We start from the raw sequence: 26,828 nt of genomic DNA on the forward strand, positions 1-26,828 counted from the left end.
AAAAGGGTAAACTTTCAAAGGTCTTTTAAAACCAAGGTTAAACGAGGAAAGACTTGGAGATGAGAATTAAAGGACTCGGATAAGCTTTGCTGAGGAGAGGTTTTCTTCCCTGTTAGTTTTGCTTATGGGTTTATGTCAGTTTTATGGAGCTGTACAGTATAATTTATCCAGTCTTTCCTATTTATGGGTACATTTCAGAGTAGAATGTTGTTAGCAGCTTGAAGCACTGCCATGCTCCAGCACTTTGGGTTTAACACTACTCAATGTGAAAAAAAAATTAATATTTCGACTCAAAATAGTGAATAGCAACTATGAATGCAAAAGCTTCACAGCTTACTTCAAAACATGTCAGAACTGCCCAGGGAAGGGGAACGCTGATGCGCTGGGCTTGCGGCAGCAGCTCCGAGCCGCCGGGAGCTGCGGGCCGGCCGCGGCTGCTGCGTTTGCAGGGCAGAGCCCCAGGGCCCGTCCCGGGGACACTCCGAGCCCTTCTGGGGACAGCAACTCGCCCCGGGGGTCCTCTGGTGGGCGGCAGCGCCTCCAGGTGCGGCTGTCGCGGTGCTTGGGCAGGCCGGCCTGCGGAGAGGCAGGAGCTGCTGGGAAAGCCCCGCGCTCCGTGACTCCGAGGCTCGGTGGCTTCTTTTAATCATCCGCTGGTTTTCCATGGCTGAGAGCTGCTCCCCAGAGCTGCAGGAAGTGGCAATCTTTAAAAAAATGTGCGACCTTCCGGCAGGAATGAGGGTTTCCTGGGAGCTGGCTCTGCCCACACCCGGGATGGAGCTCTCAGCTGGGAGACCCACCCGAGAGCTGGGCCCAGGGCTGGGTTCCTTCAGTGCACCGGAGGAATCCATACCATATTCCAGTAAATTCGAAAAGTCGTTAATTATTAAGCAGGTCTGTATCTGGGGGAAGCATGATAACCCAGCCCGGGAGATAGAGCTCCGCTTGCAAAGCTGTTTGTGTGGAACAGCTGTTTGTGCAGAGCCCGTGGTGGAGGGAAGGGAATTTATAAATAAGAGTTACAAAATGTCAACAAAGGCTTTGGCACGAATGGCCAAGAGTTCTGATAAAAAGGGAGCTATTAAGGATCACTTTTCTCAGGCCTTGAAAACCATTTGGGAACTTCCAGGAATGAAAAGATTGTTTGACCAGCCCATGAACCCCAGAGAGATCCCAGTGTCAGGGCTGGGGGTGCTGCAGGCTCTCAGCTCCTGAGGCAGCCCCCTGCCCACGCCATCCCCACACACCCCACGTGTGGGGCAGGGCAGGAGCAGAGCCCTCACTCCCTCCAGGTGCCAGACATCCGGGCTGAGGATGCTGCAGCAGCAGCTCCTGCTCTTTCTCACGCTGGCACCGAGCCCGGGCAGCCTGTGCCGAGTTAGGGGTGCTGGGCAGGGGCTGTGCTCCAGCTCGAGCCCCCAAGGCAGCAGTGAGGCTCCACTTTGCCCAGGAAAGGCACGGGGCAGCCGGAGCAGCCGTGCTGTGGAAGCTGGGCTGCGGGCAGGGAGAGGAGAAGCTGCTTTCGGTGCCTGGGGAGGTGGGAAAGCCCCACCCCAGTGCCCCCATTCCCCGTGTCCCCGCTCCCTGACCTGCTCTGGGGGTCAGCACAGGCCCCTCTCAGCCCACCCACTTGCGTGGGGCTCAGGGGGCCTGGCCCACGGCACAAGAGCAGCTTCCAGAGGCAAAGTGAAAGGGCAGGGGGGAGCTGGCCCAGCAGCACGACTCCAGGCCATGGGAGCCAAGTGCTGCACAGCCCAAGCCACGTTTCTGCCCTCCCTGAGGGGATGGGCACCTGCAGGCCAGGCTGCCAGCTCTGTGAGGACTGCAATCTTCTCTTTATTGTTTAAGTAATAAAAACTATGTGCTTACATCCCAAACCAAACACAACACCACCCCAGACAGCTGCCATTGAAATCCTTCACCTGGGATGACGGGGACAGAGCAGAGAGCATAAAGGCTCTGGTTCTGCTCTAGCAGCTTGGCTCAAGCCCAGACTCCTCTCAGGCTGTGAGGGGGAAGGTGGCGCCTCTGCAGAGAGCTGGCTGTGAATCTGAGTCAGATCAAGCTCATGTGCAAAACGAGGTGCAGCTTCCAGCGTCAGCTGTGTGATGGCAGGACTGGCACGACCAGGGAGAGGAGGCCGGCATCCTGGAGGCGCTGAGGGGACAGAGATGGGCTGAGCAGTGACTTGAGCCTCCTGGCTCCTCTTTGGCTGCTGTGTTTGTGCCCCGGGGCTGGCTCATTTACCAGGTACCTTCGAGTCCTGTCCTGAGCGAGCGGCTGGTGCTGCTCACCGGGCAGCGCCCTGCCGGGAATCTGTTCTGATTCCATGTGGGAGACCCCCACTGGATTTGAGAGGGGGGGAACCCAAGGGTTTTTTTGGTGCCAGCTGGAATAGGAAACAGATGCTGCAGGGGGAGCAGGCTCCCCCCGTCACCCAGTGCCCTCCCAGCTCCGGAGGAGGAACGCCTGCACGGCGTTTGTGGTCAGGCTGCAGCGAGCAGGAGGCACCAGAGAGAGCGGATCCGCTTCCTGCCCCTGCCAGCCGTGGCCTCTCCGGATGCTCTTGTGGGGAGCGAGCAGAGGGGAGGGTCTCTTGGTCTCAAAATATTTCAGCAGAGCTGAGTCCTGTCATCTCATCCTGCTGCTCATCCCCAGCAGCAGCAGCAGCAGCAAGGGCACTGACATCCTGGCAGAAAACCCTGAGGATTTGGCTGCACACACCCTGAGGCAGCCAAGGAGGGTTTGAAGGAGCTGACAATGCTGTTTCCTTATTTTCAAACCGGACTTGTGATGATTTTTCCTCCTCTGCGCATTTGTGACTCCTCCTGTTCCTCTGCCCGAGGCTGGAGAGGGCCCCACCACGGAACCCGACCTGTGTGTGCAGCTCTGAGCTTCGGACTCATTAACAATTACAAACAAAGGGAGTTTTAAAGTCCAATACTCCTGCAGCAATAGATTCTGGTCTTTTACAGTCCTTTTCAGTTCTGCATTTCCAAGTGTTCTGCCAGGGTGGCTCATTTGGATCATCCTCGTTTGCTCACCAGGAAGCTGAAGCAGGGGCAGGCGCAGGGATTTGCTCCCTGCAAGTGGCCAGGCTCCCTTCTGGAAGCTCCTGCCCTCCCACCAGCATTCCTGCCTCCACTTCTCGATTGCAACAGCCTTCGTGGCCAGCCCCACTGGAATTAATTCTGCTTTCAAATGAATCATGCTAAGGAATTCATGATGTGGGAGCGACAGGGTTATTTTTGCTTCTGTCACGGATGCTGGCAAAGTGACCCCTGCTCCTCCCACTCGTGCTGCAGCTCAGCCCAAGGCAGTGCAAGCCCACCTGCCCCCAGGGAGCCCCGGCTGTGTCCTGGGGGGCCGTGGGGCTGTGGTGGCCCAGCCTGAGAGGAGGGCTCCCAGGCCCTGCCTTCAGGTAAAGCTCAGCCTTTCCTCTGCACCTCGCTCTCTTTGCTGCCTGAGGCTCCTTGCTGCAGTGACAGAGGCAGCAGGGAATTCCAACAGCAGCCCCTTCCTGACCCTGGTGCTGCTATTCTGCTGCTCTGAAAGAAATTTGGGCAGGGAAGAGGCAGAGCTGCCAAGTACTGGCAGGAGTCCCATGCTGTGCCCTTCCACAACACATTGCCAGGGCAAAATGTCAATGGTTTGGGTTAAAATCCAACTTTTTCTTAATTTGCCCTAGCAAAGAGAACCAGCTCCAAATAGATCTTTGTTTTGATTCAAGTCTTAAATGGTTTCTCCAAGAAAAAAACCAAACCAACCAACAAACAAACAAACAAAGCCACCTCCACAGCTCCTCCTGCCTAGGGGTGGAGAAGCGTGTAGTGGTTTGTTTTCACAGGAAAGCCAGCCTTTGCTGGGAGCATGATTCAAACATGTAGGGACTGGGACTTGGACGGGTTTCCAGAGTTTAGCAATAGTTTTGCAACACGTGTGTGATTTCTAGTGAGCTGTGTGACAAGAAGTGGCCAGGCTGCAGCGGCAGTGGGAGGGAAGGGCTGCCTTGGGTTTGCCAAGGTCCTGCCCCAGCCAGAGCTCCCTAGTGCAAGGGCTGCCTGTGGCTTGGGACTTACACTGTCGAGTGAATAACATCACTGCCTGGAGAGAAAAGCCTGCACGTACCTGGGGAAATGTTCCCATCAGCATTTCATGGGAAGCCCTTTCGTGGATGGCATGAATGGGGTCCCACGGGAGCGGACCCTGGGGTTTGTAAGGAGGGGGTTTTGATTGTGGGTGCCAGAGCCCCTGGCAGCCACAGGTGCCAGCCACAGGTCCCTGTCACTGCAGCCGGGCCTGTGGCGCCAGGCTGGGCCCCGTGGCCACCGCAGGCTGTGCCAGGGGTCTCGGAGGGTCTCTGGGCAGGCTCTGGGTGTGCTGCTCACCCCCCTGCCTCTGTTCCCCCGTTACAATTTGCTTTGAAAAGCACCTTGCACCCAGGCTCCTGCTCTGTTTTCCATCCCTTCCGTGCTCACCCAGCCCCTGGGCACTCGTTCGCCCATTCCCAGTCACTCCCGGGCCCCCGGGGACGCTGCTCCTCTTCCTCCCTGCCCCCTGCTCTGTGAGGCGCCCTGGGAGAGCCCAGGTGCCACCCTTGGAGCTGCCGTGACAGAAAAAGCCAATTTTTCAGCCTTTCTTGACAGCACTGAAGGAAGGAAGGGAGTGGACTAGTGAGTGGACTCCCACCTGGAAAATGCCTTTTCTGCCCTCCTGCATTGAAAACCATCCCGCTGTGAGCATTACCACTTCTTCTGCAGCTCTAGGAAATACAATAATAGGTTGCACATTCAAACCAGCTGCTCGTTTATTTTTTCAACTGCCTCTGAAAAATGCCTGTAATTAGGAAAAATCTATAACAAGAAGTACAAACAAATCAATGTCTTTCATTAGCCACAAAGAGTCGGCACTCTGCCTTCACTGCGGCTTTATTAAATTAGAATAATGAAGCAGAAGCCATAGAAAGCAAAACAAGAGCTTTGGAAAGGGCTGAAAATACACAGATGTCAGGTTAGAAACACGTTTCAAATTTAAGCTTGAAGCTGTAAACACATTTGCTTGTGCTGTTCTGATGCCTCCTCTGCAAGGCTGTGGGAACCTAAAAGAATATATATATATAGGAAACATATACATAACATAAACTTGTATATAAAACATATATTTATAGTATTTATATTTATATTTATATTTATATTTATATTTATATTTATATTTATATTTATATTTTTTCCCTTCTATTTCCCCACCAAAGGGATTTAATCTCCTCTGCCAAGATGCTCTGCTCGTGCAGCAGGGTGTCAGGATGTGCACCCGGGAGCTGGGATGGGTGAGGAGGGGGAGGGCACCCTGAGGGGAGGGTCCCAGGGCATGTGCCCCGTGCCACACCTGCAGCCCAACGCCTCCCTCGGGCCTGATGCCTGCCTGCAGGACAGGCTTTGCCTGGCTCTGCTGCACATCCTCCCTTCTTGGCCTGGCTCTGTCCTCGTTCCGTGCAGGGCCTGGCACACACAGAGCTCTGAGGATCAGCAGTCCCGGGACAAAACACAGACAGGCTGCTCAAGGACCTTGCAAGCACCAGGATAAACAAATTTTGGTGCATTTTACTGTTTCTAAGATAATTTTCTCCTATTTGTTTCTGCCATGTGGTAGTTTGTTGCCTTCAAAAACAAACCAAAAGCAGCCTTTTCATTATCAGCAGAAAATACTTTCAAAAATCTTCACCTGTGTCTTTCCTGAGGTAGAGCTGTGAGGCTGTGAGCTGGAATTCAAGTCTTGCCCTAATTTCCCTTCAGTGGAAGAGCTGCGGGGTCGAGGCAGGGTGGGCAGGGCTGGCTGGAGAGCAGCTGTGAATTCCTTACTCCTGGCTTGTTTAAGGCAGGATTTCTGCAGCCTCGGCGTGTGGAACCGTGCGCTGGGTGCGGTGGGTGTGCCCTGCAGTGCCCCCCTCACTCGGCCGTGTGGCTGTGTCCTTCGGGGGCACCTGTGGGGCTCTGCACCTGGCAGGGCTCTGGCTGTGGGGAGGGGGCAGGACATCACCTGCGTGTGGAGCCCGAGCCCACCCCGAACAGGTGAATCCGTGCCCTGGGTGCCACCAGCTGAATCCGTCCTTGCAAAGCTGCCCCGGCCCCGGGGCTGAGGAACTGCAGGGACGGAGCCTCGGCCAGCCCGGCCCGGGGCAGCCACCCCCGGACCCAGCTCTCCCAAGGAATGTTTGTTTCATTGCTTTAGCACCGGCTGACAACACCACAACCCCCCCAACCCAGGATAATTGAATATTCATCTCCTGCGAATTCTATTAATTCTGCGTTTCTTGTTCACAAGAGCAAAATAATTGCTGTAATTTCATTTCAAAACCCAAAGTCAATAACCGTGAGCCTGTCATTTCTCTGTGCTTTCACTGAGAGGATTCGCTGCCTGCTCCGTGATCACTGCTAGAACAGCACATTTATTTGTGCATTTCTCTGCTAAAGCCCCTTTGCTCAAAGTAGCCCAGTTAACACCGCCAGAGAATCCTTTGCCCTGGCTTTAAACATCCTTTTAAAACTCTGCATTAATTTAAACAGGAAAATATAAATTAAATTGTGTGGTTTGGTGCACGTTAGTGTTTCCCCCCACCCTCAACCAAAGGCTCTGCATTTTTTTTAAACAGCCCCTAAGGAGATGTGCTTTAATATTAATCAGTGCTAAAAAATAATTTTTAAAAATCAGGTTTTACCCACTAGAGAAAAGCACAGAAAAAGGATGAGGTTTAAACACATGGCATTGGGACCTGGCACGCAGGGCAGGCGTGGGGAAGCTGCTTGTCAGGGAGCTGTAAAAGGCAGGTTTTATGTTTTCTACACAACCTCCAGCGTGACGGAAGGCTCTAGGTCTGACCTTCCTCCTTGCCCCCTTATCCTCTCATCAGTGTTTACCAGACACGCTATTTTCACATGAAAGAGCAGCTGCTGCTCCAGGAATCAGGGTCACAGCGGAATTCCTCTGGCCAGGGGCTGCTGCTGGGGTTTGTGCTTCGGGGAGGGGGCGAGGGAGCAGTGGCACCACAAGGACACGGCAGGGACACGGCAGGGACACGGCAGGGACACCACTGTGACACCACTGTGACACTGGCTGGTCTCTCTGCTCTGCTGCCCAGACCGATGGGCAGCAGCCTGGAGGGCAGCACACAGCTGCAGCCTCAGAACCACTGCTTTGGCTCTGGGGCTCAGCAAGGCTGGCCTCCCTGTTGGGCTGCTGGGTCCAGCCTGACGAGCCAGGCTGGGGAGGTGCTGCCTTCCATGGATCCATGGATGGCATCCATCCATCATCCATCCATCCATGGATTCATCCATCATCCATCCATCCATCCATCCATCTATGGATCCATCCATCCATCCATCCATCCATGGATCAATCGATCCATCCATCCATCCATTGATCGATCCATCCATCCATCCATCCATCCATCCATGGATTCATCCATCCATCCATCCATCCATCCATCCATGGGTTCATCCATCATCCATCCATCCATCCATGGATCCATCCATCCATCCATGGATCCATCCATCATCCATCCATCCATCCATGGATCCATCCATCCATCCATCCATCCATCCGTGGATTCATCCATCCATCCATCCATCCATCCATCCATCCATGGATCCATCCATCCATCCATGGATCCATCCATCATCCATCCATCCATCCATGGATCCATCCATCCATCCATCCATCCATCCATGGATTCATCCATCCATCCATCCATCCATCCATGGGTTCATCCATCATCCATCCATCCATCCATGGATCCATCCATCCATCCATGGATCCATCCATCATCCATCCATCCATCCATGGATCCATCCATCATCCATCCATCCATCCATCCATGGATTGATCGATCGATCCATCCATCCATCCATCCATCCGTGGATTCATCCATCATCCATCCATCCACCATCCATCCATCCATCCATGGATCCATCCATCATCCATCCATCCATCCATCCATGGATTGATCGATCGATCCATCCATCCATCCGTCCATCCATCCATCCGTGGTGCCCAGCAGCCCGGGAGCAGCGGGGCTGCCATGGGCAGCCCACGGCAGTGAGGCGCTCTGCTCCCAGAGCCCAGGGCAGGAGGCTCCTGCACAGTGCTCGGGATGCTCCTCGGGCAGCAGACACCGCCAGACCTTGGGGGCATCCTGTCATCCAGGGGTCCGTGTGTGACCCCACCTGCATCATCACCCGGAACCGCAGCAGCCACAGGGCTCAGGGGCCGGGGGTTGGGGCAGGAGGACCCCGAGCAGCCACAGCAGCTCTGGAGTGCAGAGCAGGACATGTGCACCCCCACTGTTTCTAGAAATGGCTTCTAGAAAAGTCGTTCGACCTGTCAGTTTACATAGAATTAATTCACTGAACCACAGATTTTGACTTCAGAGATGCAATCTCATTATTTGGCCAGTGAGCTGGGCAGGCTGATCCCACTCCTCATTACTTTACAGCAGTACTAAGCTCTCGCTGTGGCTGCTACTTCCTTGGCTGCAGCCAGGCCAAGGGCATTTGGCAGGGTTCCCGAGGCAGCTCCCTTAGCCAAACAGATGAAGCCTCATTAGCACCTGTACCAGGGAGGAATTTATTTCCATTAAGACAGCGTGGAGTGTGCCTTCCTGCCAGGCACGGCACAAACACAGCGGGAGACAAAAGCCCTGCTCCCTCTGCTCAGCGCTCCCTCATCACTCACACGCTGTTGAACCAGCTGAGCAAACCAGGCTGGGCTGAAAACAGGCAGCTTGGTGGCTCTGCCCTCCCCTCCTGGTGCCACTGCTGGCAGCCAGGCCAGCCCCAGGGACGGGGCTGGGACAGGGCAGCTGCAGCACCCCTGGACAGTCAGCACGCCCTGACCCTGGAAATCACAGAGACCCAGACTGGCTGGGAGGGACCTTAAAGATCACCCATTCCACCCCTGCCATGGCAGGGACACCTCCCACTGTCCCAGGTGCTCCCAGCCCCACTGTCCAGCCTGGCCTTGGGCACTGCCAGGGATCCAGGGGCAGCCCCAGCTGCTCTGGGCACCTGTGCCAGGGCCTGCCCACCGTGCCAGGGAACAATTTCCAATTCCTAATCTCCCATCCAGCTCTTCCCTCTGGCAGTGGGACCCATTCCCTGTGCCCTGTGCCTCCAGGCCTTGTCCCCAGTCCCTCTGCAGCTCTCCTGGCAGGGGCTCTGAGCTCTCCCTGGGGCTTCCCTGCCCCAGGTGAGCACCCCCAGCTCCCCCAGCCTGGCTCCAGAGGGGCTCCATTCTTCAGAGCATCTCCATGGTCTCCTCTGCGTTTGCTCCAGCAGCTCCACGTCCTCTCTGTGTTGGAGACCCCAGGGCTGGATGCAGCACTCTGGGTGGCATTGCTGCTGCCGATCATTTCCTGCTCCTCCCATCTGTGCCCATTTTTTGGGCTAAATTAGAACTCAGCTCCTGTGCAGCCTGTCCATCGGGCTTCTTACCACAGCAGGATAAAACACCTCAATCCATAGTTTGCAATGGAAGTGTCAGGCACAGAGGAATCTGTCTGCCAAGGAAAACCAGTGAGCTCTGTGCCAGGGTGCTGCTTCTGGGCATGAAGGATGAGCTGCTCTAAGAAAACCCCCATGACACAGAATGGTTTGGTGTTGATCCTTATCAGATCCATCCCTGCAGATCTGGGAATGCAGTTCTTTTACCTGCCCCATTTATAATTGATTTTACCTCATTTAGAAATCAAAGCAGCAAAGAGAAACTCACAGAGAAGGTTTTGCCTTCCCACCCTCCAGTTTGCTATGGTTCTAAGTCAGTGTTGATATTGCCCCCCTGCCACCCCCACTAAATATGAGACTTTAAAATCAATCATTAATAGCTTTAAAAGGTTTGTACAACAACAACCAGGCTCACTCATGTTTGAACATTAACAGATGTATTTTTCCTTAACAGTGGGTTCTTTCACTCAAATTCTAGAGGTTATAAAAAGGATTATCTATGCCAGTGATTTTTTTCCCCGGTACATTTTTAGACTGGGCTCATGGAATAAGCTCCTGAAGCTCCAAATTGAAAAGACAAAGGTTAATCCCTTAAGAGCTAGATAAACAATCAGTCATTAAGGGATGGAAAGCATTAGCACAGGAGAGCAGAGGCTGAAGGGCAGCAGGGGAAGATGTGCCTGCAGTGGGCACTGGCCTCCCCTGGGTGTGGGGTGCCAAGTCCTGCTGCCACAGGGGCTGTGGGGGTCCCAGTGCCACAGCAGGGTGCAGAGGGCCACGGCTCAGGGTGCAAACCAGATGAGTTTATTTGTGCTTGGCATTTCAACAGGGGGGAAGGAATGCAGGGACAGAGGGGCCGCTGCAGCAGGGCCACCCCCCAGCACTGCAGGGCTGCAGCTTGTGCAGTTCCAACTAGAGCTGTACTTCAGAGGATGCTCCTCGTGCTGGAAATGGCCTTGGTGAGGAGTGCCAGGGGGTCTGCTTCCAGTGAGGGCTGAGCTGGCAGTTCTTTGTCCCGCAGGATTAGCTTCAGGGGTTTTTATTCAGGTACTGATGTGTCTCTTTGTCTGTTCCCTGGCATCACCTCCTTCCTCACCATCACTTCGAGCTGCTGAGCTTCACCTTTGGCTGTCGTGTGCAGACAGAAGTGTCCCTGGGGTCAGGGGGGAGGTGCACACAGGTGCCCAAGTGCTCTGAGACAGGAAAACATTCATCCTCCCAGGGGACAGGACAGGGAGCAGCCAGAGCACCCCGGTGATGAGGGGTGACCGTGCCCCACACAGAGCTCCAGGAGGAAGGAGGCCACAGCAGCCGGGGAGAGAAAGCTGCAGGATAATGAGGGAGGGAACAAGAGCTGGGAAGGGATGAAAAGATCTGGCTGTGGAGATAGCAGTGCAGAGGTGTTGCTCAAGGTGCTCCTACCCCCCATCTGCTTCAAACCTGTTGGAAGAGAGCTCAGAAAAGGGGGCTTTTAATGCTTAGTTTAAACTCCTGACACTTCTTTGTCATGACTGCATTTTCATCTATTCCAGAAATAAAATAAAAGTGAGAATTGGCATCAGGCTAAAAATCCAGGATTCATTATGTGGCATCGCTAAACTGAACAATTTGATTCCCATTTCCATGACTGGTATTTTCGAGGCCATTCCTTCCCCTGATTAGACCCTTCGGGCAGGAATGGGAGGGAGTGAGGGAGGGCAGGTTGCAAAAAGGCAAGCTGATGTGAGGAACGGGCAGGCGGAGCTGGTGCTGTGGGCAGGAAGGGCACGGGGGCTCCACCTCCCTGGACCACTTGGGTTTCACCCCTGGCAGCGAGGGATGAAGCAGGGGCAAGACCTGCACCTTCCCTCCTCTTTGTTTGCTATGCTTTGTACAAGCAGCGCCCAGGCAGGTCTTTGGACCCATTAGACAAAGCTCTGAGGGATCATTACGGGAGCTGCGGGCGCTCGAAGCCAGGCACGGGCGAAGCAGAGCGGACTTCCCGGGCAGGGAGGCCGAGCCGTGCGTCAGCCCCGGCTCCGCGCCCCGCCGGCAGCGCGGGGTGTGCGGGGCGTGCCCCGCTCGGAGCCGCTCGAGCAGAACCGATCGGGGGGAAACGTGGGCAGGCCAGGCAGAAAGGCGGAAGGATGGCAGCTCCGGAGGGCTCCAGCGCGGGGGCTTGCACCAGCAGCAGGAGTCACCTCGCGAGTTTGGGTTTGCGGCTGCCCCTGGAAAGGCGATGTTCTGGGCTCTCACCTCTCATTACATTACTGCCCGCTCATTTCACTGTCTTAGCTTGGAAGAACTCTCTCAGATCAGCTTTACCACCTCTTTTATGAGTTTAGCACCCGAAACAGCTTGATTTTAGCAGTCTGAGGTTTTGAGGGTCAAGAAGACTTATTTTAACCAAATAGATGACCTAATCAAATCTACACTAAAACATCAAGAAACAATTTTGCCAACATTTAAATAAATATATAAAGAAATATCAAAAGGGAAATTTAATGGTAATTCCAATATGAACATATTGCTAATATTTGCTAAACACCAGCAGATGATGGCTATGATGTGATGCTGATGCAAGGACAGGTGTTTTCTGAGCTGTATTTGACTTCTTCTGTCCCAGGCTTGGCTACTGCCCCCACTTGTGCCCACATGAAGAACCTCACAGGGCTGGAAGGAGACACCTGCAGGGTCCCACTGATGCCTCAGTAGTGCCCTACCAGTCAGCTGGAATATAGCTTTGGCCACAGCACCTCAGAGGCAGCGCCACGTTCATTCCCCCTATGCATTAGGTAGCACATTCTTAATTGAAATATTTAATTTTGTCTCCCCTGGTATGCAATCTTCAGTGTTTCTGACCTGTTTGTTGTGGCCGTTTGAGGAGACTGTATAATGTGAGCATTAATGTGCCATCAAACTGCCTCGGCAGAATTGTCTTTCTTGGCCAGGAGCTGAACAAAAGAGCTTTTCTACTGAGAATAGTAATTTCAGTTTAAAATGGCCACATAGGAAGAAGGCAAGATTGCTCCCTGCTGTAATTAGAACAAGTTTTCCAGGATCCTGTGTTATCTTTAGACTCTGGAAGTGTAGTTGCTCTACTAGGATTAATAAGTCACCTCCGTTAGCTCCAATTATTGCTGTGCTGTACTGCTATCACAAACCATTTGCAAATTCTGGAATACAGAAGGGACTCTGTTATCATTCTTGGTTTATAATGTTAATAGGGCAAAAAGCCCTCTGGGGGAGCCCTCTGTGGGGCTCCCACCGGCCACTGGCCCGGCCTGCCGGACGCTCCCCCCTCCCGTGCTGGACACTGCCCACGTCCCCCACTGCTGATCACTGAATTACCATCTTCTCCCAATGGCACCCGACTGTGCCGTTCTGCCTCCCAAAGCTCACACCCTGTTGGGACTCTGGCTCCCCGGGGCACACACGATGCTGTGTGAGATCTAGTTAATTAGCCCAGGAACAGCTTTTGTTTTCCAGACAGCAAAATGTCAGCTCAGACATAAAAATGCAGAGAGGAGCTGGCTTCTCTTGTGCTGGAGGGGAGGGAGCTGCTCCCCAGGCCACAGCAGGCACTGGGGAGTCTCCTGGAGGGCTGGAGCACAGCACGATTCTGTCGCCCCCTAAACGATGGGGTGACAGTCCTCAGGGACAGCAAGCACAGGGCAGAAACACCATCAGAGCTGAGTCACAGAACCACAGAATCATTCAGGCCGGAGGAGCTCTCCAAGACCATCGAATCCCCCCACACTGCCAATGCCACCATTTACTCAGGTTCTCCAGTGCCACATTCACAGGGCTTTTAAATCCCTCCAGGATGGGGACTCTACTGCACAACCCTTTGGGTGAAGAAATTTTCCCACTATTCAGGGTCCCCTGGCACAGCCTGGGTTTGTTTTCCCCTTGTCCTGAGGGAGCAGAGCCCGGCCCAGCCCGCCCCTTCCTGTCGGGGCATTGTGCAGAGCGAGCTCCTTTCTCCCGTTCTCCTTCGGGCACGTCCCGCCGGCAGCCCTGCGTGTCCTATCTGCCACGGACACGTCTAATTATTCTTATCAGCTCTTGAGCTGCCACTTGCCCGGTTTGTTTTCCGAGGAAAGGCAAACAGCGGCGGCCGGGGCTGGCAGTGCGGGGAGGATCCGCGGCAGGGCTGCTCCCGCTGCCCTCCCCTCCGCACGGCTGCCCGGGGACACGAACTCCTTTCTGCACCGGAGCAGCTCCTGTGGTGCCCTGGGCCACAGGGTCCCTGGGGCTGGTGCAGAGCTGCCCACCAGAAACCTGCCCTTCACAAGGGGAAAAGGGAATATTGTGTTGTAAAGGGAATATTGTAAAGTATTTTATACACTGCGGGCAGAAGTATTTTAAAATGAAATAAATTGTATTTGGGCTCCCCGTGGAAAGCCTGCAGGGTGTATAAATGAGTGCTGGGAAGAGATGCCGTTTTCTGTGGCACATGAAAAAGGAATAAAAGAATCTTCAGGGACCGAAGAAGGAAAACAATGTGGTAAATTGTTGTTTGATCTGAAGAGTTTCCTAAGGTGAAGGCGAACGAAGCTCTCCAGAAGCCAATAGGTAGGTCACAAGCCAATTGAGGTAAAGTGTGAAATAGGAATTTTTGCAGCAGGTAAGGTGTCCTGTGGTGGGGAGTTGAGAGCAGCTCAGTCTCCAAGCTCTGTGCTCACCCTCGAGCACTGTGCTCGCCCTACAGTCTCTGTGCTCACCTGTCCTTTCCAGCGGCTCTCCTGAGTGAGATGCAGTGTGCCTTAAACCCTTTCTGTGTTTCTATGTGTTTGTTTTCCCCCTCTACGGGCAGGTGTTGTGGTGACATTTACAAGGGTCCTTTCCACCAGCTCTCAGCCTGGTTTGGGCCCCTTGCTGGCACCAGCACACCCTGAGACACTGGCATCTGAGTCTTCCTGATAACCAGCACCAACCAGCACCAGCACCAAGCAGCTGGATCCAGGAGCAGCCTGTTCCCTTCACACTCCCCCACACCACAACAGCTCAGCACTAATTGGACTGACTGGGAATTTCCATTTGTGCTCCAGCACACTTTCATTCCTCGTTAGGGATATATCATCCATTTGGGTTAAATCAGCTGTTAACGGAACAAAACATTCAGTTTAATGGAAATCAGTGGTATAAAATCCCAGATTTTGCAGAAAATGCATTAAGAGGCAGAGCTGGAAGGAATTCAGCTCCAGCTCTACCAGACAGAAACGAAGTCAGCTCCAGGCATATGCTGGAGCGATGGAGGAAAAGGTGCTAATGCAACATGCTTCATGTTGTGCTCCAAAATAAGAACAGCTCGGCGTGGCAAGCAGGAAGGCACTCGTTTTCTGGCGGTGGAAGAAGGCATGGAACAGAGTGGCTGAGAAAAAATCTGCCTTGTTCTTTACTCATGCGTTTGGACCTTTTGCAGCTGAAGCAGTGCAGCCAGAATGTGCAAACTGCTGTAGCCAGGATGTGAGATCTCCATTCCCAGTGCCGGCAGGCTCAGAAGGGCCATGCTGAGGTGCAGGCTGCCCGTGAGGGCAGGGATGGGCTGCCTGGACAGCACAGGCTGCTCGGGTGCAGAGATTTCCCATCAACCCTGCCAGGCAGGGAGGCAGCTGGGTGCCTGTAATCCATGTCAGCCCCGTCACAACCAGTGTTCAGTGGCCCACCCTTCCCAAGAGCCACTGAAAAATGAGATAACTCTCAGAAAAAGGTTACAGGGATGAGTCAGGTATCTTGGAAAATCCTGCCCTGGCAGGGAAGACTAAATAAATTGTAGTCTCAGACCAGATTATAAATCTGAGCTTGGAGTGTGTAGTAACAGATCAAGAGTACTGCAGGTGAAGAATGGGAAGGATAGATCCAGTACAGAGCACTTCTGCCTTTAGGTGTCTGCACTTCTGTATTCATCCTTCAGCACACACACTGGTACTCCAGGAATGGCCTGCCAGTCCAGCTATCACCTCTCCATGCAGCCACAAATTCCCCAGGGTGTCTCTCTGTCATGACAGCATTCCCCCTGAGGTCAGCGTGACCTGCAGGTGCCATGTTCAGCACACGTAGAATATCCTCTGGGCAGAGCAGATCCCCGGGCAGAGCACCATCCTCTGGGCAGAGCACCATCCCTGGGCAGAGCACCATCCTCTGGGCAGAGCACCATCCCCGGGCAGAGCACCATCCCCGGGCAGAGCACATCCTCGAGCAGAGCACCATCCCCGGGCAGAGAACCATCCCTGGGCAGAGCACATCCTCGAGCAGAGCACCATCCCCGGGCACAGCACCATCCCTGGGCAGAGCACCATCCTCTGGGCAGAGCACCATCCCTGGGCAGAGCACATCCTCGAGCAGAGCACCATCCCCGGGCAGAGCACCATCCCCGGGCAGAGCACCATCCTCTGGGCAAAGCACCATCCCCGGGCAGAGCACATCCTCGAGCAGAGCACCATCCTCTGGGCAGAGCACCATCCCCGGGCAGAGCACATCCTCGAGCAGAGCACCATCCCCGGGCAGAGCACCATCCTCTGGGCAGAGCACCATCCTCAGGCAGAGCACCATCCTCAGGCAGAGCACCATCCTCAGAGCACCATCCTCAGGCAGAGCACCATCCCCGGGCAGAGCACCATCCCCGGGCAGAGCACCATCCCTGGGCAGAGCACCATCATCTGGGCAGAGCACCATCCTCAGGCAGAGCACCATCCCTGGGCAGAGCACCATCCCCGGGCAGAGCACCATCCCCGGGCAGAGCACATCCTCGAGCAGAGCACCATCCCCGGGCACAGCACCATCCTCAGAGCACCATCCTCAGGCAGAGCACCATCCCCGGGCAGAGAACCATCCCTGGGCAGAGCACATCCTCGAGCAGAGCACCATCCCCGGGCAGAGCACCATCCCCGGGCAGAGCACCATCCTCTGGGCAAAGCACCATCCCCGGGCAGAGCACATCCTCGAGCAGAGCACCATCCTCTGGGCAGAGCACCATCCTCAGAGCACCATCCCCGGGCAGAGCACATCCTCGAGCAGAGCACCATCCCCGGGCAGAGAACCATCCCTGGGCAGAGCACATCCTCGAGCAGAGCACCATCCCCGGGCACAGCACCATCCCTGGGCAGAGCACCATCCTCTGGGCAGAGCACCATCCCTGGGCAGAGCACATCCTCGAGCAGAGCACCATCCCCGGGCAGAGCACCATCCCCGGGCAGAGCACCATCCTCTGGGCAAAGCACCATCCCCGGGCAGAGCACATCCTCGAGCAGAGCACCATCCTCTGGGCAGAGCACCATCCCCGGGCAGAGCACATCCTCGAGCAGAGCACCATCCCCGGGCAGAGCACCATCCTCTGGGCAGAGCACCATCCTCAGGCAGAGCACCATCCTCAGGCAGAGCACCATCCTCAGAGCACCATCCTCAGGCAGAGCACCATCCCCGGGCAGAGCACCATCCCCGGGCAGAGCACCATCCCTGGGCAGAGCACCATCATCTGGGCAGAGCACCATCCTCAGGCAGAGCACCATCCCTGGGCAGAGCACCATCCCCGGGCAGAGCACCATCCCCGGGCAGAGCACATCCTCGAGCAGAGCACCATCCCCGGGCACAGCACCATCCTCAGAGCACCATCCTCAGGCAGAGCACCATCCCCGGGCAGAGAACCATCCCTGGGCAGAGCACATCCTCGAGCAGAGCACCATCCCCGGGCAGAGCACCATCCCCGGGCAGAGCACCATCCTCTGGGCAAAGCACCATCCCCGGGCAGAGCACATCCTCGAGCAGAGCACCATCCTCTGGGCAGAGCACCATCCTCAGAGCACCATCCTCTGGGCAGAGCACCATCCTCTGGGCAGAGCACCATCCTCTGGGCAGAGCACCATCCCTGGGCAGAGCACCATCCTCTGGGCAGAGCACCATCCCCGGGCAGAGCACCATCCCTGGGCAGAGCACCATCCCCGGGCAGAGAACCATCCTCAGAGCACCATCCTCTGGGCAGAGCACCATCCCCAGAGCACCATCCCCGGGCAGAGCACCATCCCCGGGCAGAGCACCATCCCCGGGCAGAGCACCATCCTCAGGCAGAGCACATCCTCTGGGCAGAGCACCATCCCCAGAGCACCATCCTCAGGCAGAGCGCATCCTCCGGGCAGAGCACCATCCTCAGAGCACCATCCTCAGGCAGAGCATCGTCTCCAGAGCACCCTCCTGCTGCTCTGGCTCCCAGTCCCGGCTGCTCCGGCCACGCTGCCAGCACGGCAGCTCCCCAGGGCCCGCTCCCCTGCCCGGCCTTGCCTGCACCTCAGCCTGGTCTGGCACCAGCACAAAGCCCAGGAATGCCTCCTTCCTCGGCGGCTATGTGCTCCAACCTTTTGTCTTTCCGGTTTGGATCTGCAGCGCTGCCCAGGTAACCGAGGGAAGCAGGCTGGAGTTCACAGCATGCATTTACTGATGCTATCGGCACGGCTTCGGCATGACTCAAAATTTGCTCAAGACAGGAAACTCAAGGAAGCTGCCACGAGAAGCTGCAGTGAGCAGTGGCACTGAGAAGTCACTAGTGAAATGGCTCTTACAAAGGGACAGAGAAACTAAAAGGTTCCTCCTCTACTAATATCATCAGTTTGCATATTTTATTACTTTTTTACACAATAATCCAAGTTCTTCATTAAAATAAATTCTGCTTTGGGTCATACAGCTGATTGTCAGAGGAGCAAGATGGCTTTTCCCTAAGCTGGCGTGGTAGGCTTGATATCACTGAACTGCATTTGCCATGTGCCTGGCTCGTGGGCTGGGTGTTTGCTTTCCTGGGAAAATGAAGAGTCAGGATTCGTTTTTCCAGTGCTCTCAAATCCTAGAGGGCACCACAGAACAACTCTGCAAACCGGGCTTGCCGTACAACATGGATTTCATAGGTGTTACACTTCTAGTCTCCTTTTTTGCTTTCCTTTCTCTTCACATTCATTTTGTATTAAAATTTAAAATAATCTTAAAATACTGAATAAGCAGTTGTTAGTGGATAAATACAGAAGGGGAAAAAAGCCCTAACATAAAAGAAGGAAAGGTATTGTATTTACAAAACTGAAGCTGTTGCTTTGACGTTGTAGCTTAAGTTGCCCCAAAAGTGAAGCCAGGCCGGTGACTCCATCTGCAACCACTTGCATATTCCCACAGGGGTACAATATGCAGCTGATTTCCCAATTAAGCTTTTCCAGCAAAGAAGTTTTATAATTTAAACAGACTCAAAAGTTTGAGGAATGAATACATATTCATGAAGGACTAATAACACTCTGTCTAGAACACAGCTTTGAGCTGAGAGCAGCTCTGACTGGCTCATGTCTCACCCACCACACTTAGCGAAAATGGGAACGAGGAAGAAATGGCTGAAACCAGCAGATTGTGTTTTGCCAAGACAATAAATAATAACCATATTCTGACTCAAGTGCCAAATGTATAGCGCTTAATTAGAGGTCAGTAGAGCATATTTCTGCTCAGCTGTTCCATTTACAGCAATTAACATGTTCGTGTCACTTAAACTGGGTTGCAGAGCAGATTTCAAAGGGTTGAGTGAAAGCAGAATCAGGGAAGGGCTGTTCCACCTCTGGCAGCAGCTCGGGAGCAGCACCCTTGGCACCCACCCACTGGCCAAGACGTGCGACAGAGGTCTCAGCCTCGGTGCAGCACCGCCCTGCCCCATCCCTCTGAGGGCTGAGGGGACCCAGTCCCAGCCCCGTTAGGGCTAAAGGGACCCTGCCTCGGGCCAGCGTTCCCTGTGCCGCCTGCCCGGGCTGTGACACCGTCACACACCGGTGGCCGTGCCCGGGCTCCACGCCCGCCGCACCGCGTGGGCTCCACCGCCGCCTCCTGCCCAGCGCGGCTGCCCTCGGAGCTCGGTGCGGCGGGTGCCCCGGGGCAGGGGCAGCGCCGGTGCCGTCCCCGTCCCCGTCCCCGCGGCGCGGCCCCGGTGCCGGCGGGCGCGGCAGCACCGCCCGTGCGGGGGCGGCGCGGGGGGCGGGCGCGCCGGGGCCGAGCCGCGCCTCGTCCCGCCCGGCTCAGTCCGGCGGGGCCGGCGCCGTGCCCGCCGAGGGGCCGCGCTCCGCGGCGCTGCCGCCGTCCGGGGCCGGTCCCGCCGCCCCCGGCCCTGCCCGGCCATGGGCGCCGGGGCAGCCGCGGCCGGGGCGCCGCCCCCCGCGGGCGGGCGCTGCCGGCGGCGCGGAGCGGCGAGCGCGGGCTGAGACGACGGCGACGAGGAGGAGGAGGAGGCAGAGGAGGCAGGTGGGGCGGCCCCGGCGCTCCTGCAGCCGGGCTGGGGTGCGGCGGGGCCGGGGCGGCGCGGGGAGCGGGGCCGGGGCGGAGGTGACCGGGCGGGCGGCGGGACGGGGCGGCAGCGCGGGGGCGGCGGCGATCGCCGAGGGGCGCGGGTGGATTGGCCGCTCCCTGCCCCCGTTCGGCCCCGTTCCCGCCGCCCCCGTGCGGCCCCGCCGCCGCCCTGTCCCTGTCCCCGCTCCGGCCGGGCCAGCACGCGGTGGCGGCGGCGTGCGCGGCTCCCCGGGAGCGGGGCGGGGAGCGGAGCGGGGCCCGGTACCGCCGCTTGGAAATCTCCGAGGAAAAGCAGGACAGGGCTCACCTTCCAGCTAGGTTTCCTTTGCTCTCTTATTTTTTTAGATGCGTTTCTGTGCCTGTAGAGACTTCGTTGCTTCGCCTCAGCCCTATGTGACTCTGGGGGAAGGATCATGACCGAAGTCCTTCTCTCTGCTGCTCTGAACGGAACTGAACCCAACCTGTTATCCAGCAGTGGCTGGTCTGCGGGAAACGTCACCACCAAGTGCTCCCTGACCAAAACCGGCTTCCAGTTCTATTACCTGCCCACTGTCTACATTCTGGTCTTCATCACTGGGTTTTTGGGCAACAGCGTGGCTATCTGGATGTTTGTCTTCCACATGAGGCCTTGGAGCGGCATCTCGGTTTACATGTTCAACTTGGCACTAGCCGATTTCTTGTATGTTTTGACTCTGCCCGCCCTCATCTTTTACTACTTCAACAAAACAGACTGGATCTTCGGAGATGTCATGTGCAAGCTGCAGAGGTTCATCTTCCACGTGAACCTGTACGGCAGTATCCTGTTTCTGACCTGCATAAGCGTGCACAGGTACACGGGAGTGGTGCACCCCTTGAAGTCGCTGGGGAGGCTGAAGAAGAAGAATGCGGTGTACATCAGCAGCCTGGTCTGGGTCCTTGTGGTGGCCGTGATTTCTCCAATACTCTTCTACTCGGGAACCGGGATAAGGAAAAATAAAACCACAACGTGCTACGACACAACGGCCGATGATTACCTGAGAAGTTACTTCATCTATAGCATGTGCACCACCGTGCTGATGTTCTGCATCCCCTTCATAGTGATTCTTGGTTGCTATGGGCTCATCGTGAAAGCTTTGATTTACAAGGATTTGGACAATTCTCCTCTCAGGAGAAAATCCATTTACCTGGTCATTATTGTGTTGACGGTCTTTGCAGTGTCTTACCTTCCCTTCCACGTGATGAAGACCTTAAATCTAAGGGCCAGGGTGGATTTTCAAACCCCAGATATGTGTGCCTTCAACGATAAGGTTTATGCCACTTACCAAGTGACGAGGGGCCTGGCCAGCCTCAACAGCTGCGTTGACCCCATCCTTTACTTCCTGGCAGGTGACACCTTCCGAAGGCGGCTTTCCAGGGCCACCAGGAAATCATCCAGAAGGAGCGAACACAATGTGCAGTCCAAAAGCGAGGACATGACTCTCAATATTTTATCAGAATATAAACAGAACGGAGATACCAGTTTGTGAACAAATGCAGAAGATTTGGGAACGGTTCGAAAAAAATCCTCTGCTTTGAGGCGGTAGGAGACTGTAGGGCTTACAAGCGTGTGAGGAAAATCTACCAGTCTCAAATTCTTTTTTAGATAAAGCCTCATTTTCTGGTCTTAAGAAAAGCTGCACAAAGTCAGTGGAAGAAATAGAATTTTAATAGAAAATAACATGTCAAAACTCAGCTTTCCTTCAGTAGTTTCATTTATTTCTGACTTCTGTCAGATAAAGTAAAATGAAGTAAATTCCCTAAAGGAGGAGAGGAATCCAAGTGCATCTGGTTTAATGACTTAGTCTCCCACGTTTGAAAATGTTCTCAGTCAGCCTGTCTTTAAAAATAGGAAATAAAAATAAGAGCAGTATCTTGTGTTCTGAGGCTCAGCCATAGACCAGGCTTTCTGCTCACTCGCTGTTGTACGCAAGGATTTAAATCAAAGTCATGATGCAGTTACCATTTTCAGTTTTATTTTTTTTTTCATCTACTTCTAGTGCTGATAATTACTTGATAGTTTGGTGGCATTTATGGTTCAGTCCTCTTTCAGTGCCGGTGTTTTACTCAAGGTAGGCTTTGCTGGTGTGTGCATGGTTGTGCTTTGGGATTGCGATGGTTGTTCATGGCAAAGCTGGCCCCCTTGGCGGCCCGGGCCCCTCGGCAGCGGAGCCGGCCCCAGACACGGGGAGCGAGGCCGTGCGGGGTCGCGGCTCCTGGGGCTCGGTGCCAGCCGCAGGGACGGGCCCAGCGTGGCCCGGCTGGCCGGGGAGCGCTGGCCGAGCCGCCCGGGCCCGCTGGCACGGCGCGGAGCCCGAGATGGGTGTGCTGGGAACAGCCGAGCCTTGAGGCCGGCGGGAACACGTGCTCCACGTACCTGCCTCGGCTGCCAGAAAGGTTCTGCTCCTGCTGAACGTAACACAGGTCGTGTCCCAAGAACAGCGACTCTTAAAATGGATAATATAAATGGATTATATATATATTATATATAACAATAATCGGGGGGAATTAATTTTTTTTTGTACTTTGACAAATAAATTGCTGTATTTACAAGATGTTGCGATATACTACAGACTAAATCTGGCCCTTTACTATAGATCTTCTCCAAATGTGGAATAGTTCATCTAAAATTAGCCCAACTGCAACATTGTGTAACACAAGAGCTAGTGATCAGGCACAGATGAAATTCTACATGGGCAGTCTCACTCATTTCTCATATTTTTAATAAATGTATTTGAAAATTCTTTGTGCTAAAAGCATGCTCTGAATAATGAATTTAGTGTACAAAATTAAGTGCGATGTAATCCTAAGGGTGATTTTTAACACATCTTTGTTCCTCTGGTCTGCATCATATGAGTAAAATATTTATATTTTACTTACCAATTCCAGTGATTGGTTACAAATTAGAGTAGCTCTAGTTATTTTTTGACAACATTATTAAGCAGCTTCTGTTTGTATGTATGGCTTACTCTGCAGAGTCCCTATTTATTGAACTTATTTATTAGGATGCTAAATGTAAAGTTTGTAAAGTGTGGTTCTCTGTGGTCATATTCAGAATTGGGCATTAATGGAAAATTGAAGAGCATGTTTCAATCACTGTAATACTGTGTCTTCTAACAGAACACCTTTATAATAAACTCAATTCCACCCTGACTATTTACTGCTGATATGTAACCTAGTGATAAATTAAACTACTGATTTATAGCCTAGAGGTAAATGAATCTCCAGCTTAGGAAGCCTCTTAAAGCAATGTGGAGAGCTCATTTAGCCCTATGAAAAATGTAGAGGTAGTGAAGAAATCTCAAGCAAGGGTCAATTGCTAATTAATCCTGACTGACAAAGCCCGTGGAACAGCACAGACTATTTATATAGCACAGAAATAGCCTGATTCACAATAAATTACTTCTCCTATTATGTGATTATTTGAGGCTTCATTCAGCTGAGGCACGTCTTGTTTGGAATGGCAGATGAATTACACAGAGAGGGAGCATAAAAATAGGATATTCTTTGAATCTGCTTCTCTGTGTTGAAAATCCTGTTCTTCCCCGAACGTTTTGTGGTCGATTTCTGGCGTTCAGTTAGGAAATAAAACGTTCCACAAATTCGCGTTCGACCAGAGGCGCCGGGCAGCCCCAGCAGGGCACAGACCCCCAGGCCGGGCCGGGCTCGGTGCAGCCCCGCCGTCTGTGCAGCCCTGCCCGGCGGGCAGGGACTCCGCGGGGACAGCGGGACAGAGCCGGGGACAGCGGGACAGAGCCGGGGACAGCCAGGCCGGGAGGGCCACGCTGGCGAGCGTGCGGCCGGCCCCGAGCGCCCGGGGCTGCGGGCTGGCCGAGCTCCCTGCGCGGCTCGCTCGGCGCTGGGCTGGCCGGAGGGAGCGGTGCCGGAGCCGGCCGAGCCCGCAGGTGCTGGCCGCGGGCACGGCTCGGCTCGGCTCGGCTCGGCTCGGCTCGGGGGTCCTGTCGCTGCCGAGCGGCGCGGCAGGGAGCGGCGCTGGCAGCTTCATCCAGCGCGCTTTCCACGCGGCTGGGCGCGCCCCGCAGCTCCGTGCCGGCGGAGGCGACACCGCGCTCCACGCCCGGGGACACTCCCGGCTGTCACGGCCAGCGCTGGGGCTGCGGCGGAGCCTCACAGCCTCCCGCAGAGCTCCTGCTCGCTTTGCCAGCCCTGCTGCGCTTGGCACCGGGTACTTGGAGCCGCTGCAGGATCCCACCAGATTCCTGTCTGCTCCCGCACCTCCTCTTTACCTGGAGTACAGCAGAACCATGCGCTGGGTGTCCCATGCGAGAGAGACAGGGAATGGGCACCCAGCAGAGCCACAGGCAGGATAAGGACCAGAGCTCCCAGGGAACTGCCCAAGTCTGGCCCTGAACAGAGCCTTTCTGTGATGTATTTATGGAAGGCAAGCAGCCCACCAGCACCTGGGGCCCAGGTGATCCCTGTGATTATCCATCAGCCTCAGGACTGGGTGCAGTTGAAGAGGCCTTTCCCTGAGCCACTCACCTGGAATTTCTAATCCATCCAATATGTGAGTAGAATGCAACTGCAGCTCTGGCCTTTGGGCTGGTAATTGATAATCACTGGCAACGATCGGTTGTGATTACTAGGGACAAGATCCAGCTCATTATCTCTCTACTGTGACCACCTAGAAGTTCCACCTTCCCTCATGCTGTGCAATCTTTGACTAGCAAATGAGATTAAACCTGTTCTGATTTTGTGATCATGCTTGTAACCTGCTTTCCCCCTGGGCATGCTTGGGAATCTTCTGACTACAAATCATTCTCTTAAGACACCACAAAGTTTGAAGTAAACAGTTATTTAGAGCTTAACATTTGCCAGATCCACGCCAACACCAATTCTCATTCGTGAGCTGTATTTGCTTCCTGCAGCTCATGGGTTAATGTTCTTTCCTATTTTTGCCCAGTAACTCTTACATATCTTTAAAACACCTTGAAGTCAGCGTGAAAGCCCCACGTGAACTGCTGTCAGTTTGTACATTTGCACACCGGGACTTTGTCGTTTTAACCCGGTTCATAGAGCACGGCCTGAATGGGCTCCTGAGCAGGGTGCGAGCAGCACCTGAGCCTGCGTTCAGCAGCAGGGTGCCCGGGCTGTGCTGGTGAGCCCGGGCCCAGGGAGCTGCAGGGCTGCTCTGGTGGCTGCCAGCCCTGTGCCAGGCTCAGGAGCACCCTCTGCTCTGCACCCCCAGGGACACGCTGGGGTTTGGCTCCACAGCGAGGCCCCACAGCCAAGCCCTGGCACTGGTCAGTGTGAGCCCCAGGAGGGCGCGGGAAGCTTCCCTGGCCTTGCTCTTCTGCTCTTTTGGGTGAGGAAGGACATGGGGCACTCCTGGGGGTGTCTGGAGCCCGACTGCATGGGCACAGCAATTTCAAATGCTCTGAAGGCACAGGACTTAGTACTTGGCACGTGGCTATGAATTACTGAGTGTTCCAAGGGCAGATGTGAAAATGCTTATTTTTCTGGTGTGCTGTGATTTTAATATTGTTAAGTTCAATTTTTTGGTAAACACTACTGAAACCTGACGGCAACATGTGCAGGGACAGTGCGACCTTTTATTTACACTCAGGTTATGTAGCTGCTTTAATTAAAGAGTAAAAAATCCTCTTATTTGTCTATAATTTTAATGAACAAAAACATATTTGGGTTTGAAGTTGCAACTATTTTTAGTGGCAGCAAAAGTGTGGCCCCAGCCACACACTTGCTGGCACTGCACCACCACACTGAGCAACTCGTGTTGGAGCCGCCCCAGTAGCATTATGAAACACTCCTTCTGCCTTTTGTGTTGTTAATTCACGCTTCCAGGAGGTTCTTCCGGCAGTGATATGTCTTTAAAAACAGGTAATAAAAGGCTTGCAAAATATATGCAATTTAAAACCTTGAGAGGAAGCAGGCAGACCAAATGAGAATCAAAATAAGTGAATAAATGAGTGATGCTTAGCCTCCAAAGACAAAGGAGGCATGTGGAGATGTGGTGGCAGAACAAGGGGGAATGGCTTTAGGATGAGGGAAGGTACATAGAGATCAGATATTAGAAGAACGTTGTTCCCTGGCAGGGTGGGCAGGCCCTGGCACAGGTGCCCAGAGCAGCTGTGGCTGCCCCTGGATCCCTGGCAGTGCCCAAGGCCAGGCTGGACAGTGGGGCTGGGAGCACCTGGGACAGTGGGAGGTGTCCCTGCCATGGCACAGGTAGCACTGGATGACTTTAAGGTCTGTTCCAACCCAAACCATTCCATGACTCTGTGATGGTTGGGGTCAGCGTGTCCGCAGGTGGCACGAACAAGGGTCACACCTGTGCAGTTCCAGAGGCAGCCGGCTGACTTGCTGCCCCATTCCCACCCACTCCAAGCCTTCTCCCATTCCCAGAATTCAGCCAGAGATGAACCTGCTCCCAGGCCCTCTCCCTGTACAGATGAAAGCTAAATCTGTCTTGCAGAAACTGCCTTTTCCCCTCTGGCAATGGCTGTGTCTCGCTTTCCTTGCAGGATGTCAAGGGGCTGTGCCTTCCCAAACACCTTAATATTGCAAACCCACTAAAACGTGGAACACCTCTGTTAGCCGTGCCTTCCCTGCCATGTAGGTATTTCAGTTTTATGTTGGGCTGGGCTGTGTCTGTGCCATCCTCAGGAAGGCTGTGAGCTGTGTCTGTGCCATCCTCAGGAGCACCCGGGGCTGTGAGCTGTGTCTGTGCCATCCTCAGGAAGGCTGTAACCTGTGTCTGTGCCATCCTCAGGAGCACCCGGGGCTGTGAGCTGTGTCTGTGCCATCCTCAGGAGCACCAGGGGCTGTGAGCTGTGTCTGTGCCATCCTCAGGAAGGCTGTGAGCTGTGTCTGTGCCATCCTAAGGAGCACCAGGAGCTGTGAGCTGTGTCTGTGCCATCCTCAGGAGCACCCGGGGCTGTGAGCTGTGTCTGTGCCATCCTCAGGAGCACCCGGGGCTGTGAGCTGTGTCTGTGCCATCCTCAGGAAGGCTGTGAGCTGTGTCTGTGCCATCCTCAGGAGCACCAGGGGCTGTGAGCT

The 26,828-nt window shown here is 54.5% G+C and overlaps 1 protein-coding gene and 1 long non-coding RNA gene across 2 annotated transcripts in view; both read left to right on the forward strand.

The window, feature by feature from the left end:
• LOC137479659 (uncharacterized) overlaps positions 1-26,828 on the forward strand; it is a 127,950-nt gene that overhangs the window by 65,305 nt on the left and 35,817 nt on the right. The window lies entirely within an intron of this gene.
• Positions 20,017-22,943, forward strand: P2RY1 (purinergic receptor P2Y1). The gene has a single exon (XM_068200122.1). It carries the CDS (start codon positions 20,189-20,191, stop codon positions 21,278-21,280), a length of 1,092 nt encoding a protein of 363 aa, XP_068056223.1. The 5' UTR covers positions 20,017-20,188; the 3' UTR covers positions 21,281-22,943.

Source organism: Anomalospiza imberbis, chromosome 10 (genome assembly GCF_031753505.1).
Source record: "Anomalospiza imberbis isolate Cuckoo-Finch-1a 21T00152 chromosome 10, ASM3175350v1, whole genome shotgun sequence".
Classification (NCBI taxonomy): Eukaryota; Metazoa; Chordata; class Aves; order Passeriformes; family Viduidae; genus Anomalospiza; species Anomalospiza imberbis.